Genomic DNA, 20,758 nt, shown 5'->3' on the forward strand with positions numbered 1-20,758 from the left:
GACCCTAACCCTAAGCATATAAATTAGATCAAAGCTAAGAAAATTAGTTTAAACAAAAGGCAACCAATACGCAAAACCTAATCAATTTAATAAAAACAAACTACAAAAACAAAGAAGGAGCCTTTAGAAAGTTGACAATGTTTTCGAATGTTTTGAATTCATTAATTAAAATCACATGAAGACAAAAAACCAATAATAACACTAAAGAAAATAATCAAAATAATAATAATAATAACAATAATAATAAAGAATGCATACCTGCATTGTCATGGGATTTAGGCATTCACATATTGAAATAAGTTTCATTCCAAAAAGGATATATAGGGTTATATATATTGGTAGAGTTCCATTTGAAATATAATTCATTTAAATCTTATTAAAATTAAAGATTTCTAATCAATGTGTTTGTTTTTATCCCATAAAAATTGGAATTAAAAAAAGGTCATATGAATAGAATTGGAAAAAAAAAAAAAGTTGATTCAACATAACGTAACATATAAAAAAAAAATTAAAAAAAAAAAAAGAGAGAGAAAGAGAACGTGGTTGATAGTTATAAGGAATTTATATATATATATATATATATATATATGTATATATATATATATATATATTTTTTTTAAATGTCATCAACGTAGAAATTATCAAATTAATGGAGATATATACTGTTTTTTGGAATAGATAGAGATTATCAAATTTTTGGAGATATATACTGTTTATTGGGATAGATTTATATTAATCATCTCTTGAAGAATTTGGATTGTGCTTATCCCTTAATAATCAAGTTTTGTAGCCTGATATTCTGATAAAATAATATTAATTTAATAATATTAAAATTTTGAAAATTTAGATGATAAATATTAATTTAATAATCAAGTTTTATACGGCATAATACTAGTTATTTTTCTTAGGATTCTTTTAATACCAGCTTCGGCAACCGTAAACTCCAATTTATTATTCATCAACTTTTTCCTATTCAAGTTCATTTGAGATGAAAAAGCTGATAAACATTCCAAACTTCTCTTTTTTCTTTTTTATGATAAGTTTCAAAAAAGGGTAAAAGGAAAAAAAGATACAACTTGCATTTTTTTTTACTATGTTTTTTTTTTTTTTGATAAATTTGCATCTTATGTTATCTTTTTCCTAATAATAAAGTTTAAAAAAAAAAAGTATTTGAGTTTCACCTAAACTACTTTTTTTTATTCATATCATATTCTTCACAATCTAAAATTCCCACTATATATACACATAGTTTTTTGGTGTTTCATTATTTCTACTATGTACTTTACAATTATTTGCTATATTCTTCCTTTCTCCTCTTTGCCCTGCCTACAACATTGCAAGTAATTTTTTTTTTTTTCTTTCATCAAATTGAATAGATTTTGTGTATTTGTTACCTTTTTATTATATATAATATGATTTTTATCAACAATTTTTATAGATAGGCTGAAATTCTATGTTTGATCACACATTTTAGTGTTTTTTTTTAGAAGTCAATATAGCAAGCAATATATTTGTATTTTTTAATTTCTTATTATATGATTATTTGTTGTTGACATCAATATTTTATAATGGATTTAATTTGTTATGGCTTTTGTTTGGTGCTTTGTTCCATGTAATCTATATTCTTTAATTACAAGCAAAATTTGTTGTTGTCAAATATGAAATTGGATACGATAGAATACGTCCATCCGTCCAAATTTTTATGTAAGTCTATCTTTACTTAACTCCTTTTTTTTTTTTTTTTTTTAAGTTTAAAATTTTGGATATTTTTTCATTAATGAATTGAGGTTTTGGCTTAATTTTGTTTTCAACCATTTCAATTATTGAATTCATTGTTTTTTCATGTGTAATATTAATATTGTGGGGCCCAACAATTCGTGGACCAGGCCCATTTATCCTTAGAGCGTCCGAAGGCCCAATCCGAGGAGAGCTGTGGCCCAAGCTCTACAACGCAGAGCACAAAACAATTTTTGGGAAGCAGCCGAGGACAGTTTAGTCCTCGGCAGATCCATAATCCCACCAGAATAAAGGGGCAAAACTGGTATAGGGACGAATTAGTAAGGAAATCCAGAATATCTTGGGGAAGTTATCCATACTACCCTTCTAGATAAGGCCCGACGCCTGACAAAGCCGTACTCTGCAGCTTTATCAAACCATCCCCAACAATTCCGGGATTGGACTGATGGGACAAATGTCAGTGTTCGTAAAGATTGACCCTACACGTGGACGAAGGGCAATGAATGCAAGATAGTATAAAATAAGGAAGTAAGTAGATCTGAAGGAGGCCCCCTTTTTCCACCTCCGAAAAAAGAGAGACGACATGGGAAAACATCTCAGGAACACCGAACTTCATAGAAGAAAGTCCGTCGTTGGGCAACCGAGAGAAGACCTCAACAGGTCCTCGGATCAACTCCGAGGAGTTCCATCCCACGGGGTACGACGCCTCAGGGCTTAAATGTTCATACCCAATCCCCTTTTTCTACGTAGATTCCTCTAAAGCCATGACCGGACAACGCCACTTGACCAACGGCTAGCTTTTCAAGCCCACTCTCTACAAATCATATTGTGAGGGATCTTTCGTACGCGAGCCCAACATCCTTATTGGGCCGCCAGAGAATTGTGTCCTTACAAATTGTGTCCAAATTTCTATGTAAGTCTATCTTTACTTAACTCTGTTTTTTTTTTTTTTTTTTTAAGTTCAAAAATTTGGATATTTTTTCATTAATGAATTGAGGTTTTGGCTTAATTTTGTTTTCAACCATTTCAATTATTGAATTCATTATTTTTTTCATGTGAATATTAATATCTGTGTTCTTTTTATGATAAAAAAAATAATATATGTGTTCTTAAAGGCAAAAACACAATACAATTACAAACATTACTTTAAGTTAGGATGTTATATTTATTTGTTAGTAAGTTAGAATGTTACATTAAGTTAAAGTATTATATTTTTATTTAATATTAATTTAGAATGTTACATATGTATTTTTGAGAAACAAACATACATAACGGAGAAGAAAAGTGAATAATTATTATTTATACTAGCCTCATCACACGCGCTTCGCGTGTGCGATGAGTCCTTTTTTTTTTGTTAGTGGTCCTATTTTGTAGAATAAATTTGTGTTTTTTTTTATTTTTTTATATATAATTTTTATTTTGAGATTTTAATTTATAAGTGAATAAATCAATTTGAAAATTAATAGGATAGTGGTCCTATTTTTTAGGCAATATTTTAATAGGAGTTAGAGTTACATTTTTACCGGATTATCCTTTAATTTTATCTTTACTTAAATTTAGAGGTGTAGGGGTATTTTCAAACTAAAAAAAATAAGGAATCCAAACATAGAACTCTACTTAAACTTAGGGGTGTAGGGGTATTTTCAAACTAAAAAAATGAGGAATCTAAACATGGAAAGTCCCTTAAATAATAGTATAGATATAGATTATTCACTTCCTAAGTATATATAATATGTGGAGACGTGGAGTAATTTACTATAGCGATCAAAATGCGAATATCTTCTTCTTCTGCTTGGACTTGGAACTTTGGAAGCATTTATAAAAAGACATTTGGGCACGTGCAAGCCCTGGTGGACCACCTAGGCACCTATCTTAGATTTTTTTTTTTTTTCTTGTCGGTTCAGACTTTCAATTAGCATAAAATATCTGGGTTTAGTTTTCGATTACACCAAAAACTGATTAACATCTTAGTCTAATGACAAAAAATTTTGCCATACGTCATAGGTGAAAACTATTAAAAAAAAAAGATTATTTATTTCTTAGGTTGGGCTGTTATAGCGACTCACTCGTGTGACCTGCCATGCCCAAGCCTGCTTAAAGTTAGACCATATAAAGCCCATTCAATTCTTGTTCTATTTTCACTCTCGGCTTATGCTACACTTAGAAGCCCGTAATATTTGCTCAAAGCTTTTTCAAGCCCATTAGTAAAAAAATCGCCTTCAGAAGCAGAGTCTGCTTTCATTAACCCTCTAGACCCAAGAAAATCAGAATAAAAAAACAGAACAAAAGGGAGAAAGAATAGATTGAACAAAATTTACTTAGAGAAAGAATCCCTCCATTTTAAGTGTGACAAATTTTATTAGGCTTATCTATAATAATAGTGTACTTTTTTTTTGAAGGCATATAATAATAATAATAGTGTACCTATTATCATATCATTTAAAATTTTATATATTACTTGATATATCTTTAAAAAACGAAATTATGGTATTTAATAATTAATATGAACCGTTAAATAGATTCTTTTGAAGTAGATAGTATCCTTCTGGAGCAGAAAGTCTTTAATAGTTTTTTCTTTTAATTTATATTTCAAGTAAGCTAGAGAAATTCTATGCAACTAATTTGGAAAATGTGAGTAGATTCTAATTAATTCTGTAAGGGACAGATTTTGGGGCCCAAGCCCAGCAAGCGAGCGATTCTGGCCCAAAAGACCCTCAACAATGAATTTGTAGAGAGTGGGACGTAGAACTGGATCTTGACAGAGTAAACGTAATTGTTAGTAAGCCATGCAACCATTTGAACGTGGGAATACTTCATTAAGTTTCCTGGGATAACAGTTCTTAGGGTTGTACCCAAAGTTTTGTTTATAGATTTCCTTTCTTTCTCTCTCTTCCTTTCCTTACTTTTGCTCTCCCCCTTCTGATCCCCTGATCATGGGGGTTTTCTTCTCTTATGTAGCATCCTTCGAATGATAATGACCCTACATTTGTTGATCATCTGGGCCTCTACTTGAGTGCCTGTCCCATAGGACATCCTCCTCCCTTTTCTGTGAGTTGCACTGGCCAAGATAATACTGTTCTCCTGTCCTCTCCACATTAATGCGGCTGGAAAAGTAGCTCCCTTGCATTTAATGCGGCAGTTGTGGTTGCCCCCTAAACGTCTAGCATTTTCCTTTGATTTTGGATGACCTTTCACCATGTTAAGAGTGTGAATTGGACTCCCGTTTGGCTCGTCCGATGAGACAATCCTCCTCGGACGCCTCTTTAACAAGCCCGACCCGGCCCAATAGGGTTGGGCTGGAAGCCCTCTGGCCATGTCCTCACTTCCTGTTATGGCTGGGCTCCGCATGGGCACCAAGGCCCACTGTTGACTGATGAGCTTTACCCCCACAATAGCCCCTCAAAATTCTGACTCTTTCTTCTTGATCCGAGGAGGAAAGGCGGGATTTTGATACCTACTGGATAGTTCGCTGTGGATCCCCGCTTCACCCATGCGGGGGTGTGCCCTCACGTGCCTCATTAATGCTGCAGGCATTTAATGACCCGGGGGGGGGGGGATTAATTGCAGCTTTTGCAGCTTTACGCTCTTCCAATCCAACGGCTGGAGATCAGATCAACGGTGGACATTATTCCATTTGCTCTGGGCGGGAGCATGTCTGTTCAACTGCCTCTGAGTATATAAGGTTTTAAAGGCATCCGTTCCTTACTTTTGACGAACGCTTCAGTATTCAGAACGTCTCAGTGCCTTATCCTTCAGCACGCTCTTACCTTCGCCGTCATTCTCTTGAAGACTCCACCGAGTTCCTTTCCCGTAAGTGCGCGTAATTTACCTTCTCCTTCTCTGTTACTCTTCTTTAGGCAAACTCCCTTCGTGTTGTCTAGGATTAGGGGGAATGGGTAGCCTTGAAAAAATGGTAGACTCTCTGTCCGGTATGGCGGGCTTCAGGGCGAAGTATCGTATTCCTCCGGAGGTAGGCCTAGAGTATTGCCACCAAAAGGAAATTTTGTTCAAGAGGAGAACAAGGGAGGTCGCAATTCCAATGATAGCCTTCGTGGAAGGAGGAATGACGATTCCAATGGGGAGAATAACTAGGGACTACCTACGTAGTCATAGATTAGCCCCCCATCAGTGTACCGCTAACCTGTTCTGTATCCTGGGGTGCGCCGACGCCTTAAACGACCAGATGAACCTCGGCCTTTCATAGCACAACGTGATTCATCTCTATGAATGCCATAAGCTCGGCAACTCATACTACCTAAAGTCCAGGACTGACGAAGTGAGGTTGATATCTTACCTTCCCAAGTCCAGCAAAGGCTTGAAGGAAGACCATCTGATCGTCTTCGGACCATGGCATGACGGCATTCACTGTCCGACTAGGGCGGGAACGCCAGGTGGGGTGTCACAAGACTAGATTCCGTGGGGAGGACCTTAGTTTTGAGCCCTCCTCCCTTTTTTCTTTCTTTCTTTCTTTCTTTTTCTTTCTATTTTAAACTTGTTGGTTTGGTTGCATGCCTCCTCGGACTAACACAAACCCTTTAACGGCCTTTGCAGACAAGGAGCGAACATCCCCTCAGCTGAGCTTAGTCAACGTCCCGGCTCTAAATTACCTCCTAAGATCTGAGATTTTCGTGAGCGAGGACGGACAATTACGGCCGGCTCCTTTGATTTTGGACTATGTTCCCCTCAGTCGATCCTTGGTAGACCCCGGCCAAGCTATAAGGGCTGGCAGTCCAAGATTGGCACGCATTGACGTATCCATACCAGGGTTCCTTGCTTCAACAGACTTACCCCCTATTCAGCTGCCTCCCCAATGCGCCTTTCCCGCTGTGGTTATCCCGGAGGAGGAGGCTGGTTCTTTGCATTCATCCTTAGAGGAACAAATAGACCAGTTCCAATTTACCAAGGAAGGAAAGGCGTCGGCCAGGGTAGTAGAGCTCTCGGACTCCGACGCCGATTTAAACCGTGCCTCAGCGGCTCCTGATACTGGTTTAGTCATCGCACAAGTTGATACCAGCGAAGAAATTAAAGAAGAAGGAATGGACTTGAAGCCGAGGACTGGCCTCAGGGGCCTTCTATCCAACATGAGCAAGGGGCAGTCCTCTAAGGATGTCTCGAAGGGACAAGCTGCCACTAAGGCTCCTGTTCCTCCTCTCCCTCCCCCCTCGTCGGACGCGACTCTACAACCTATGCCTAACTTAAGGCGAAAAAGGCAGGTAAAAGAAACGGAGGAGGGAGAGATTGGCCGTGAGAAGGCCAGGCCTCAGAAGAAGGGCAAGGAGACGAAAGAGCCCCGAGAGAAGAGGACTAGGTCCACTGATACCTGAGACGAGGCAGCCACTCGTAGGGAACAACGAACATGGTCGCCGCGGATCGAATTGGACGGCGCCCCGATCCCCTAGGATGCGACCCTATGGGAATCCCAACAAGAGCAGGCATCATACTTGGTCGAGGCCCTGCAGCAACCTCTTCTCTTGTCTCATGATATGGAGGGGCTCAGAAAGACTCGTTAGCCAGAACTTTTCATGTCATTGAAGAGGGACATGGCCATGGTAAGTGGAATCTTCTATCTCGTCCCTATATTGTGCACCCTATTATCGTCATGTTTTAATAGGGTTTTTATTTACTTCCGAGCGCAGGTCACTCAACAAATTTTTGTTGCGGAGGAATGGGCCAAAAAGGCTCGCGAGGACTTGCATAGGGAGGCTCAGTCCCGCTATGCCGCCGAGAAGGCTGCTGGCGATCTCAAACAGGATTTTGATCGTCAGGATAAAGAAATAAAGGAGGTGAAGAAGGCTCATGCGAGCGCGGAGGCCGGCCTTAAGAATGCCAAAAAGCAAGCTGATGATCTGCGCATAAAGCTCCGCCAATCTGAGGAGAAACTTACGGCGGAGCAGCAGGCGGTCTCCACGCTCAAGGCTGAGCTTGCAAGGACCAAGGAGGAAGCCCGCTTGGCCAGGGAAACTGCTGAGAAGGCTGTGGCGGCCTCATATGAACGTGGAGTTCGTGATACTGAGGCTAGGCTAGCCGAGGAGGTAGCCATTGTCTGCAGGGAATACATCACCACGTCCTGGGGTGTAGCCCTGGATCGGGCAGCTGTCCCAGCGGATTCTGATCTCAGGAAGGCTGAGAACATCTTCTTCCCAGAGGATGTACGCGAAATTCCTGACGAGGATGCCTCCAAAGAGCCTCTTCCAACAGACTCCTTTATTCTCGAGGCTGGGGGCAATGAGCAGGCCGCGCAGGACAAGCCACCCGAGGACAGCCTTTCCATTAACGAGATCGTCGCACAGGCCAAGGAGGTTGCCCCGGGGACCCAAGCAGTTGATGGTTAGCCCACTCCTGCTCAGGGGTCTTAGGAGACTAGTGTAGGATTTATTTGTCTCATCTTTTATATTTTGTTTTGTTTTGCCTCGCCAGTGTTTGTAAACAGAACTGCTTTTGGATTTTAATGATAAAGGTTATTTTCTTTCAAATATTATTGCCTTCTTCTTTTTTTGTTTTCATCATGAATGGATGTCTATTCCATCACTAACTGTTGATAACCGAGCGTAAGTGAATGAATATGTGAATAGAACGATAGTTAATAGTTAGGCGCACTGGCTGCGAACCTTATTTTCTCCAAGTCCCTGGTCCGAAGAGCCAGACAGGATTTGGGCCCTATTTAACACTTAGGGAGAACTGCACAGCGGTTAATTTCCCACAAGTCTGTGGCCGAAGAGCCATGCAGGACTTGGGTTCTGTTTAACACTTGGCAAGAATAGCTTAATTGTTAATTTCCCCCAAGTTTGTGGTCCAGGGAGCCATGCAGGACTTGGGTTCTGTTTAACACTTAGCGAGAACTGCACCGCGGTTAATTTCCCCCAAGTCTGTGGCCGAGGAGCCATGCAGGACTTGGCTTCTGTTTAACACTTGGCAAGAATAGCTTAATTGTTAATTTCCCCCAAGTCTGTGGTCCAGGGAGCCATGCAAGACTTGGGTTCTGTTTAACACTTAGCGAGAACTATTTTGCGGTTAATTTCCCCCAAGTCTGTGGTCGGGAAGCCATGCAGGACTTCGGTTCTGTTTAACTCTTGGTGAGAATAGTATCGCGGTTAATTTCCCCCAAGTCTGTGGCCGAAGAGCCATGCAGGACTTGGGTTCTGTTTAACACTTCGTGAGAACCATTTTGCGGTTAATTTCCCCTAAGTCTGTGGCCGAGAAGCCATGCAGAAATTGGGTTCTGTTTAACACTTGGTGAGAATAGTATCGTGGTTAATTTCCCCCAAGTCTGTGGCCAAGGAGCCATGCAGGACTTGGGTTCTGTTTAACACTTCGTGAGAACCATTTTGCGGTTAATTTTCCCCAAGTCTGTGGCCGGGAAGCCATGCAGGACTTGGTTTCTGTTTAACTCTTGGTGAGAATAGTATCGCGGTTAATTTCCCCCAAGTCTGTGGCCGAGGAGCCATGCAGGACTTGGGTTCTGTTTAACACTTCGTGAGAACTATTTTGCGGTTAATTTCCCCCAAGTCTGTGGCCGAGAAGCCATGCAGGACTTGGGTTCTGTTTAACACTTGGTGAGAATAGTATCGCGGTTAATTTCCCCCAAGTCTGTGGCCGAGGAGCCATGCAGGACTTGGGTTCTGTTTAACACTTGGTGAGAATAGTATCGCGGTTAATTTCCCCCAAGTCTGTGGCCGAGGAGTTATGTAGGATTTGGGTTCTGTTTAACACTTCGTGAGAACCATTTTGCGGTTAATTTCCCCCAAGTCTGTGGCCGAGAAGCCATGCAGGACTTGGGTTCTGTTTAACACTTGGTGAGAATAGTATCGCGGTTAATTTCCCCCAAGTCTGTGGTCGAGGAGCCATGTAGGACTTGGGTTCTGTTTAACACTTACGTAAGTAACTGGACAGTAACACGGCATTTAAAAATTATATCTTTCATTAATAATAGTACATTTTCAGGTTGTTTACATTCCAAGGGCGTGGCACTACATGTTCGTCCAAGTCTTCCAAAAAGTAGGCTCCTATGCCGGCTACAGAAGTGATGCGGTACGGTCCCTCCCAATTTGGTCCGAGCTTTCCCCATGCGGGGTTCCTCGCAGTGCCTAAGACCTTCCTCAGTACTAGATCCCCAGGCGCTAACGGTCTGGACTTCACCTTGGCGTTGTAACCTTGCTTGAGCTTCTGCTGATAGTTAGCTAAGTGGACCATCGCGCCCTCCTTTCTTTCATCGATGAGGTCCAAGCTCTTTTCCAGAAGCTTGTTATTGGTAGCGGGGCAGAAGGTGGTGGTCCTCTGGGCTGGGAAGTTCACCTCCAGTGGAATGACAGCCTCGGCCCCATAGGTCATTGAAAAAGGGGTTTCTCCTGTGGACCTACGAGGCGTGGTGCGGTATGTCCACAAGACATGGGCTAATTCCTCTACCCATCTTCCCTTTGCGTCATCTAGTCTCTTTTTCAGTCCGTTCATTATGGTCTTGTTGACGGCTTCTGCTTGTCCATTACTCTGGGGGTAAGCTGGCGTGGAGTACCGGTTAACAATTCCCAGCTCACTGCAGTACCTTCTGAAGGCTTTGCTGTCAAACTGGAACCCGTTGTCCGACACTAGGGTGTGCAGGGTGCCAAACCTGGTGACTATATTTTTCCAGAGAAACTTCTTGACATCGACGTCCCTAATGTTTGCCAGCGCCTCAGCCTCCACCCATTTGGTGAAGTAGTCGGTGCCGACGAGAAGAAATATTATGTTCCCTGTTGCTTTGGGGAACGGACCAAGTATATCTAGGCCCCATTGCGCAAATGGCCAGGGACTGGACAATAGGTTTAGCTCTCCACCAGGCTGGTGTATGCTCGGAGCGAATCTCTGGCATTGGTCGCACTTCTTCACATACTCCAGGGCTTCCTTATGCATGCTCGGCCACCAATAACCCAGCGTTAAGGCTCTGTGAGACAAAGACCTACCCCTTATGTGACTTCCGTAAATTCCTTCGTGTAACTCTTCCAGGATGAGTTCTGCAGCCTCTGGGTGCACACATAGCAAATACGGCCCTGAGAACGAGCGTCTGTAAAGCTTGGAGTCCTCCGATAACCAGAATCAAGTAGCTCTTCTCCTGATTTTGCCAGCCTCAACCTTATCGTCTGGCAAGGTGTCATGCTTTAAGTACAGAACGATAGGGTCCATCCAGCTCGGTCCTGCCCTGATGTTATGTATTCCAATCCCATTGGCCTTTTTTGTTGGTGGACGGAGGACCTCTTCTACCAGAATGACTCGAGGTAGGGGTTGAGCCGAGGAGGTAGCCAACGTCGCGAGAGAATCAGCATGAGTGTTCCCACTTCTAGGTACGTGCGTCAAGCGAAAGTGATGAAATTGGTTCTGCAGGTGCTTAACCCGAACTAGATACCCTTGCATTCTTTCGTCCTTTGCCTCCATGTCTCCATTTACCTGCCCCACAATAAGTTTTGAATCCGAGAACATGTCTACGGATTTCCCCCCCATTTTTCGAATCATTCCCATTCCCTCCAATAGCGCCTCATATTCGGCTTCGTTATTTGTGGCTAAAAAACCGAGTCTCAATAACTTCTCTATGGTTATCCCTTCAGGTGAGAGCAGGACAAGTCCTAACCCTGAGCCCCTTTGGTTCGATGCGCCATCAATGTATGTTTTCCACCAAGTGAGTCCACACGGGAAAACTGTGCTGCTCACCCGCTCGCCAGCCCCCAGTAAGACCGACACTTCCTTTCCTTCTGGTGCAGGCTCCGCAAATTCTGCCACTAGGTCGGCGAGGACCTGGCCCTTTACAGTGGTGCGAGGCATGTATCTAATGTCAAAGGCGCCCAAAGTAGTTCCCCATTTTGCAATTCTACTTGTATAATCGGCGCTGCGCAGGATGGACTTTAAGGGGAGTTGAGTTAACACCATAACAGTGTGTGCTTGAAAGTAGTGGGGCAGCTTTCTTGTGGCCTATACGATGGCCAGGATAGCCTTTTCGAGGGGAAGGTAACGGGTTTCTGCCTCCTGCAGTGATTTGCTAACGTAATAGACTGGTCGTTGTGTGCCGTTGTCTTCTCGGATTAGCACCAAGCTTACTGCATGTAGGGCCACTGCTATGTAGGCAAACAAAACCTCGTCGACCTCGGGACTGGACATAATCGGCGAATGGGCGAGGTATTCCTTTAGCTGTTGGAAAGCCATAGCGCATTCCTCATCCCACTCAAATCCTTTCCACTTGTGTAATAGGAAAAAAAATGGCTTGCATCTATCTGCTGAGCGCGAGATGAAATGGTTTAAAGCTGCTATCATACCAGTAAGCTTCTGGACTTCTTTAGGGTTCCGAGGAGGCTGCAAGTTATGGATGGCTCTTATTTGGTTGGGGTTAGCCTCAATGCCTCTGTGAGTCACCATATAGCCCAAGAATTTTCCAGATCCCACTCCAAATGAACATTTGGTTGGGTTCAGCCGTAGCTTATACTTTCTTAATATCTGAAAAACGTTGCCAAGATCATCAATATGGTTGGGAGCCAACTTACTTTTAACCACCATGTCGTCTATGTACACTTCAATATTTTTACCCATCTGCTGCTCAAACATCTTGGTCATCATCTTTTGATAGGTTGACCCGGCATTTTTTAGGCCGAAGGGCATCACTTTATAATGATAATTCCCAACTGGGGTGACAAAAGCAGTCTTCTCCTGGTCTTCGGCGGCCAAGGGTATCTGGTGGTAGCCCTGAAAAGCGTCTAGAAAACTCATTCTAGGATGTCCGACAGTCGAATCTACCAACCGGTCTATCCGGGGCATAGGGAAGGGATCTTTTGGGCACGCCTTGTTTAGGTCGGTGAAGTCTACGCAGACCCGCCATTTCCTGCTCTTCTTCCTCACCACTACCGTGTTGGCTAACCACTCGGGATAGAAAACCTCTTTGATAGCCCCTGCTTTCTTTAATCTTGTGACCTCTTCTATCACGGCGTCGGTATGTTCTTTCGACGGTCGTCGAGGAGCTTGCCTCTTAGGTGTTATGGTCGGGTTCACATTAAGGCGATGGTAGATGAAATCTGGGTCGACCCCGGGAGCCTCATAGGGGTCCCAAGCAAACACGTCTATATTCTGTCGGAGGAAAGCAGTCAGTGCTGACTTCTCTTGGGGTGGCAATTCCGAACCAATTTGAAAAAACCTCTCAGGGTCAGATCCAACAAGTACTTTCTCCAACTCCTCACAGTTCACTTCCATGGCTGGTCCTCCACTGCCCGCAGTTGGGACCGCAGTCATTAATTGCTATAAGCCGTTCTCGGCCGAAGTGGAAGTTATGCAATTCTGCTGTCGCAAGATTGCTGACACCATGCATTGCCTAGCTACTCCCTGGTTCCCTATTATCTCTTTGATCTGACCTCCTAACGGATATTTCACCTTTTGGTGCAAGGTTGACGACACAGCCCCTAGTGCATGAAGCCATGGCCGGGCCACGATGGCTGTGTAAGGGGAGTATGCATCTACGACAATGAAGTTCACTTCTACCACATCTGAGTCTGTTTGCACAGGCAACCTAATCATGCCTCTCGGGATGACAACCTTTCCTTCAAAGCTAACCAGGGGGGAATCGTATGGCGACAGGTCTTCCTGTTTCAAGTTCAGTCCCTTATACAAATCAGGGTACATTATCTCCACTGCGCTGCCTTGATCAACTAACACCATTTTCACGTCATATCCTCCTATTCTGAGCGTAACGACTAAGGCATCATCGTGGGGTTGGATAGTTCCTTGTTTGTCTTCCTCTGTGAACCCGATTAATGGCGTGGCGCTCATTCTAGCCTTCTTGGATTCCCTGTCATCTGGCTTAGTCGGGAAACTACTCACTGACATTACCCTGAAGGGGACAGAGCCTGTCCTTCCAGGTGCGGCGAGAATGACATTAATTGTGCCAATGGGTGGCCTCAACGTACTTTGTCTGGTTTCATTGTTTGATGGTTCTTGCCATCCTTCAGAGCGATGCAGCAAATGTCTCAGCTTCCCTTCTCAGACGAGCCGGTCTAAATAGTTCTTCAGGTTCCTGCAATCATCAGTAGTGTAACCTGGCTTCTGATGGTATGCGCAATACAGGTTCTGATTACGCTTCAAAGGGTCGCCAGCCATCTTGTTCGGCCACTGGAAGAAAGGCTCATACTTCACCTTCTCTAGGATCTTGTGAAGAGGTTCTCAGAACACAGCATGGACTGCCTGAGCCCCAGTAGATCCGGACTGCTCTATATAATCCCTTCTCGGTCTGTTACTGTTGTTAAATCGTTCCGACCTGAAGTCCCTCCTCTCCTGAGGGACGACCTTCGCTTTACCTTTTCCCATCTGCTGATCCTCCTCGACCCTTTTGTACTTGTCGATTCTGTTCATGAGTTGGCGCACGCTGGTGACTGGCTTTCCAGTGAGGGACTTTCTTAAGCCATGTTCTGTCGGCAAGCCCCTTTTGAACGTACTGATGGCGACGTCATCATATTTCCCTTTGATCTCGTTATACATTTCCCAGTATCTATCCGAGTAGGCCTTCAGCGTCTCTCCTTCCCGCATGGACAAGGATAGGAGGGAATCAAAGGGCCGAGGGACTCTAGTGCTGGTGATGAAACGGGAACCAAAAGCCTGCGTCAGCTATTTAAAGGAATCTATGGAATTCGGCTGGAGGGAATCGAACCATCTCATCACCATGGGTCCCAAGCTAGATGGGAATATCCTACACATTAACGTCTCATCCCTGGTGTGGACGGTCATCTTTGATTGAATTGGCTCACATGCTCCACTGGGTCGGTCCGACCATTGTATATGGCAAACGTTGGTTGATGGAACCGCCGAGGAAGCACTGCCCTCTCTATTCTACGTGTAAACGGCGACTGGGAAATGCGATCCAGGGCCTTACTCATGGCATCGTTGGCCAGGCTTTGGTAAGATAGGCTTTTGCGGCTGCGTTTACGAGGCCTCTCTTCCTCATAGGAAAAGGTCTCCCTCGGAGGGGTTCTTGATCTTCGCCGATATTCGTTATCCTCGTCACTGCTAGAGCCCGAGCCGGGTGAAGGACGTTTCTGCTGTGCTCGGCGTAGCTTTTTCTTCAAATCGTCAATCTCTTTTCGTAAAGCCTTTCGATCATTTTGCTCATGGGGTGCATGATCCTTCCCCTTTGAACGACTTTTACTCGTGTAAGAGGTGTTCACGCTTCCCTCTCGTTGGTTGTCTTGATCGTTCCCTCGTTCGACATTTAAAAAATTGTCCTACCGTTGAGAATCTGCATGTCCGGTTTGGCGCGGGCCTGATCCTTCCATTTCTTACTGTTCACTTGTCGAGACACAAATTCTTCCCATAGACGGCGCCAATTGTAAGGGACAGATTTTGGGGCCCAAGCCCAGCGAGCGAGCGATTCTGGCCCAAAAGACCCTCAATAATGAATTTGTAAAGAGTGGGACGTAGAACTAGGTCTTGACAGAGTAAACGTAATTGTTAGTAAGCCATGCAACCATTTGAACGTGGGAATACTTCATTAAGTTTCCTGGGATAACAGTTCTTAGGGCTGTACCCAAAGTTTTGTTTACAGAGTTCCTTTCTTTCTCTCTCTTCCTTTCCTTACTTTTGCTCTCCCCCTTCCGATCCCCTGATCATGGGGGTTTTCTTCTCTTATATAACATCCTTCGAATGATAATGACCCTACACTTGTTGATCATCTGGGCCTCTACTTGAGTGTCTGTCCCATAGGACATCCTCCTCCCTTTTCTGTGAGTTGCACTGGCCAAGATAATACTGTTCTCCTATCCTCTCCACATTAATGCGGCTGGAAAAGTAGCTCTCTTGTATTTAATGCGGTAGTTGTGGTTGCCCCCTGAACGTCTAGCATTTTCCTTTGATTTTGGATGACCTTTCACCATGTTAAGAGTGTGAATTGGACTCCCGTTTGGCGCGTCCGAGGAGACAATCCTCCTCGGACGCCTCTTTAACAAGCCTGGCCCGGCCCAACAGGGTTGGGCTGGAAGCCCTCTGGCCATGTCCTCACTTCCTATTATGGCTGGGCTCTGCATGGGCACCAAGGCCCACTGTTGACTGATGAGCTTTACCCCCACAAATTCAATTGGTAAAGTTTTTTATTTTCGAATAAAAAAATCTAGAATTCAATCCTGCTTACGTAAAAAAACTTATTGATATCTTAATTTGATAATAAAAAATAATTCTCATAAAATTGACATTATAAGCTAAAATTTTATCGTATTTCTTAAATAAAAATAGTAAATATGTTCTTTTTAAGAAAAAGAAAATGTGTTTTATGAACTGTTAGGTTTGTTCCATTTGTTTTTCTTTCTCTCACATAACTTGCAATTTGTCACATTTCTGCCCAAGCAAGCATGTGTGAAGTTCCATGGCCATGGGACTGATGTGTAGGTTGTTAGCGGCATAAGGAATGGCCGAATGGGAGACCACGAAGGACACGTGGAAGACATTAAAACTAGCATAGGCATAGCCAACCGAATGGCTGGAAACGAAGCTAGGACTCGTGTCAATTTGATTGCTGTAAATAGATACTGTTTTCACTGACTCAGGTTGCTACTTGTCATTCACCTGTAGTTCCTCTGCTACTCTTTTGCCGCGTCTATCTCCTTACGTGTCTTCTACCCTCCTTTCTCAGCTTCACAATTGGATCCTCTATATAAAGGAGTAGTGTGTTTACTTGGATCTTCATTGTACTTATTCGTATGATAGCTAGCAACAATCAGTGCAATTGGCAACTAAAGCTTTGATTATAGCAGTTTGTGGTGTGAGAGTAGAGTCTTAAGAAAAAGAAATGGCATCAGGACAGGAAAGATCAGAACTTGACTCCAGGGCAAGGCAAGGAGAGACTGTTATTCCTGGTGGAACTGGTGGGAAGAGCCTTGAAGCCCAGGAGCACCTAGCTCAAGGTAAAACCTATTTGTTTTTTTTGCTTTTAGGGTACTATAAATTTTCCATGTGAAAAGTGAATACTTTAAATAGAATTGGAAAAGATAAAAGAAATACGTGACATTAATAATACTCATCTAAGATTTATTATCATGTTTGTGGGACAAGGACTCTACACATTCGAATAACAATAAGATGTCTTTTTGGTACCAATTAATTTGGTTTTTTTGTTTATTTTGTTTTTGGTTAAATACAATGGTAATTAGAAAAAAGTGAGATCTCAACCATTGTATTTAAGTAAATAAACTAAAAAACTAAACCAAAAACTTTGTGATAAACAAATACTATTAATTGATAAGCTAAACAGCTAAAAAAAAATGTTTGGCAAATAGATAACAAGATAAAAAGACTAAATCAGCCAACTAAAAACAAATTGGTTAGTTCATCTGCTTAATCAAAATAATTAAGCTGAAAGCATTATTTCTTAACAAATAAAATAGGCAGCAAATAAGCACTAAGCAACTAAGTTAGCATCAACCTAAAGTTGTGAGCATGATCATATTGTGCTAATTTGGCATTGTTGGTGGTGATGAAGGGCGTAGCCGTGGAGGGCAGACAAGGAAGGACCAGCTGGGACATGAGGGTTACCAAGAGATTGGAAGCAAAGGAGGACAGACTAGGAAAGAGCAGATTGGACATGAAGGGTATCAAGAGATGGGTCGCAAAGGTGGACTCGGCGCCATGAACAAGTCTGGAGGAGAGCGTGCAGCAGAGGAAGGGATTGAGATTGATGAGTCCAAGTTCAAGACTAAGAACCGTTGAATATGACTACTAAATAGTTGTGGAACTCTGGCTAGCTAGGCTTTGTGTGATGTCTCTCTTCTGGTTTTTGTAGAATAAACTGGTTTAGGTTTGGTAGTTGTGTAAGAATAATGTGTTGCTTTTCTGGTTTGTGCTTGTGTTCCATTAGTGTATGTGCGTTTCTGATGGATAGTCATAAACCAGACTTTTCTTTGAAGTCTTAGATAGCTAGAAATGGGAAGGGCTTGATTCATGATGCCCTTTTTTTGTGAGCAATGGTTGGCTTAGTACTTTCAATTGGTTGGTGCTCAACTTTTGCCTTTTTGAGGAAGTGTATAACAAAGCAACAACCTTGTTTTCTGAGATGAAAGATGTGGTGAATCTGAGTATCAATTTTTGCCTTAAGCTTCTGACTCTGTAGTGTAGCTACTGTCCCTTATATAAATTGAGTATAGTCAGCTAAGACAATCTAAAAGAGTTAAAAAGTGGAACATGCTAAAACTAATATCCATTAATATCATTATCAATTTTCTCAAACTACTTTTTCCAAGCAGGTGTTTAAATTATTCCTGCCTTCGATATGAGCTGCTTTAAAAGCCTTTACCATCTTTGCCATGAGATTTCCTACCTGAGCCCTTTGCCACCTTTGCCATGAGATTGAGATGCTTACTAGAAAATTCTAGTGAGGGCAAGAATGAGTAAAGAAAAATTCCTAAAAAAATGGGAGGTCTCCTCAATCTAAAGTCTTTGCCCTTAGTCCTTTGTAATCATTCACTCACTCCCCAATCCATGCCAATCAATTTCTGCAAGTATCACATAACTAAGTATTCAATTCAATACCCTTCAATATAGATCAAGCATCTTACAAATGCACACCAAAGCTACGGAAATTACGAATGTCTATTTCATGACAAAGAAAGAAACCATCTAATACCAACAAAAAAAAAAAATGACGAATGCTAAAAAGTCATTGAAAGTACCACCATAAACACTTTTAAATTCTTAAAAACAAAAAACCAAAAAATAAATAAATAAACAACTAAATCTTTATCTTAAAAATTGAAGGAAGTAAAATAGTTTCTCAAATGCTCACCTCTCAACTATAAGCTCCCCATTTTTTCTCTCAATCATCTTTCAAATAATTACATTAAAAACTTAACTTCCACCTGCATTATTACTAACCACAACTCTTTCAATCACAAACACACGAAAAACCAAAAAAAAAAAAAAAATTCCTCACTAGAGAATATGAAAAAATATATAGAAAACCGGAGAACCTGAGCCATGACCAACGCCATGTGTCTTGGCAATATATTTTCCTCCACCGGAGCTCTGGCAACAGCAACACTCACATTGTCTCAGAGGATTATGTGGTATGCCAGTGACATGGCACGGAGAGAGGAGGTAGAAATGGTTTTGGAGGGAGCACATGTGGGCATGGTCATGGAGAGTGTGCTGCGTTGTGTTTTTTTTTTTTTAGTAAAATAAAAATACACGATACTTGATATTTATGTAAAAAAAATTTTAATAATTTTTTTATATTATATTTTTATTTTTATTTTTTAATTTGTAAATTTGATACATCCCTATTATTTTAGAGTTACATTCCTTTTTTTTTTTTTTTATAAGAGAATTACATTCCTTAGTTTTAGGAATACTATTATGGAATTAAATCGGTTAGTTTTAGGAATAATTTGAAATATACTAGTCATAATTTTTCCTCTTGCTACACAGCCTGTTTAAGTTTCAATCTGAAGTAAATCAGTGTATAAGTCTAATCACTTAACACATACTTATAGTGATCTTCTACATCTACAATAGCTACAATGTGTTACCAAAAAATAGTGAAAGAAAAAGAATTGATTGCAAAAGAATATTATTTACTTAAGTTCAATATGTTAACAAAATAATCAAGTGAATTAGAAAAAAATAATAATAATAATAATCAAGTGAAGCCTATGTAACACAAAAGGGAGATACTTTTGCAAGATTTCCAAGAGATGCCAATGAAAAAAAAAAAAAAAAAAAGGCAGAATATAGACAATGAAGTACTTAGATCAAAGATGCTGCATGATAAATTAACAAATTTAATAATCTATATTAGTGTCTGTAAGGACACGATTTTGTGACGAACCTAACAGTATTGGGTTCGTACGTAAAAAGCTCAGACAATATGATTTGTAGAGCGTGGGTGTAAAGAACTAGGTTAACTGTGATATCTACCTCCAAGATTTACTTTCAAGCCCGTTCACGGTTTTAAAGTTGGTATAATGAACGTTTCTCTTTAGTGATTAGTGCAAATCTCTTTTTTTTTCTCTTCCTTTCTCCTTTCTAGTTTATGTATGTTCTTCTCTTTTCTTTTTCTCCCGATCCCTTTCTTCATGTTATTCTTTTAGTTTATATACCCCCCTTTTGCGCTCCATCCTTGCCACACACGTGTAGGTTATGTCCGGAGGATTTCTTTCTGTCCCATCTGGCACCTCCTGGAACTTCCTATGGGCAGCTGTAAGGCTGCTCCCCTACTGTTCAGGTACCACCTCCACATTAATGCGGCCAGAGAGTTGGTTGAGAGGTCATTAATGCGGAGGCAGCTGTAGTTTCAGATATTTGTTTGCTTTATCTCTTTCATCTTTAGTCGGCTACTCTACCATCTGAGATGACCTAATTCTGAGATCTGATCGCAGCGAGACCACGTCCTGATCGTCCTCGGACGGGATCTTCCTCGGACGCGTACTGCCGAGGAGAATGGTGTCCTCGGACGGGTATACAGCCTCGGATGGGCCACTGGCCCAACGATCCTGAACTAATTCTGAATCCTATGGGCCTATTAATCGAACGATCCCCACAGTGTCTATTTGGCATCAATTTATAAACTCAATTTTTAGTTTTTAGTTTTTTTTTTTTAGTTTCTATGTATATCGTTTTAAAATCTCACTTTTTTCACATTTTCTCACTTTTTCAATGTACAAGTATACTTTAGCATACTTTCACAAAAAAAGTTAACACAAAAACTAGATTAGCTTTCAAATAAGTATTCCTAATACTTTCTAAAATCATGAAACTTTCTAAATCTTAATCCATAATAGTATTCCTAAAACTAACGAATGTAACTCTAAAATAATAGGTATCGATGTATCAAATTTGCTAATAAAAAACTAATTAAAATAAATTTTACATAATATTTTTTTAGGAAAAAAATTTACATAGTACTTGACTTTCAAACATTGAGTACCGTGTATTTTTATGGGTCTCATTTTTTTTTTTTTTTTGAAAAGTTTTTATGGGTCTCATTAATGTATGCTTCAAAGTATACATTAATCTACCATTTTAAAAAAACTTTTTATGAAAA

General features: G+C 41.4%; 2 protein-coding genes across 2 annotated transcripts; one reads left to right on the forward strand and one right to left on the reverse strand.

Moving 5' to 3' along the window:
* Positions 1 to 12,984: 12,984 nt before the first annotated feature.
* Positions 12,985 to 13,569, reverse strand: LOC115951960. The gene has a single exon (XM_031069068.1). It carries the CDS (start codon positions 13,567 to 13,569, stop codon positions 12,985 to 12,987), a length of 585 nt encoding a protein of 194 aa, XP_030924928.1.
* Positions 13,570 to 16,409: 2,840 nt separating this feature from the next.
* LOC115954181 (protein SLE1-like) lies at positions 16,410 to 17,811 on the forward strand. Its single transcript, XM_031072087.1, has 2 exons — positions 16,410 to 16,628; positions 17,204 to 17,811. The coding sequence occupies exons 1-2, from the start codon at positions 16,514 to 16,516 to the stop codon at positions 17,428 to 17,430; spliced, it is 342 nt and encodes a 113-aa protein (XP_030927947.1). The 5' UTR covers positions 16,410 to 16,513; the 3' UTR covers positions 17,431 to 17,811.
* The last annotated feature ends 2,947 nt before the right edge of the window (positions 17,812 to 20,758 follow it).

Source organism: Quercus lobata, chromosome 7 (assembly GCF_001633185.2).
Source record: "Quercus lobata isolate SW786 chromosome 7, ValleyOak3.0 Primary Assembly, whole genome shotgun sequence".
Lineage (NCBI taxonomy): Eukaryota > Viridiplantae > Streptophyta > Magnoliopsida > Fagales > Fagaceae > Quercus > Quercus lobata.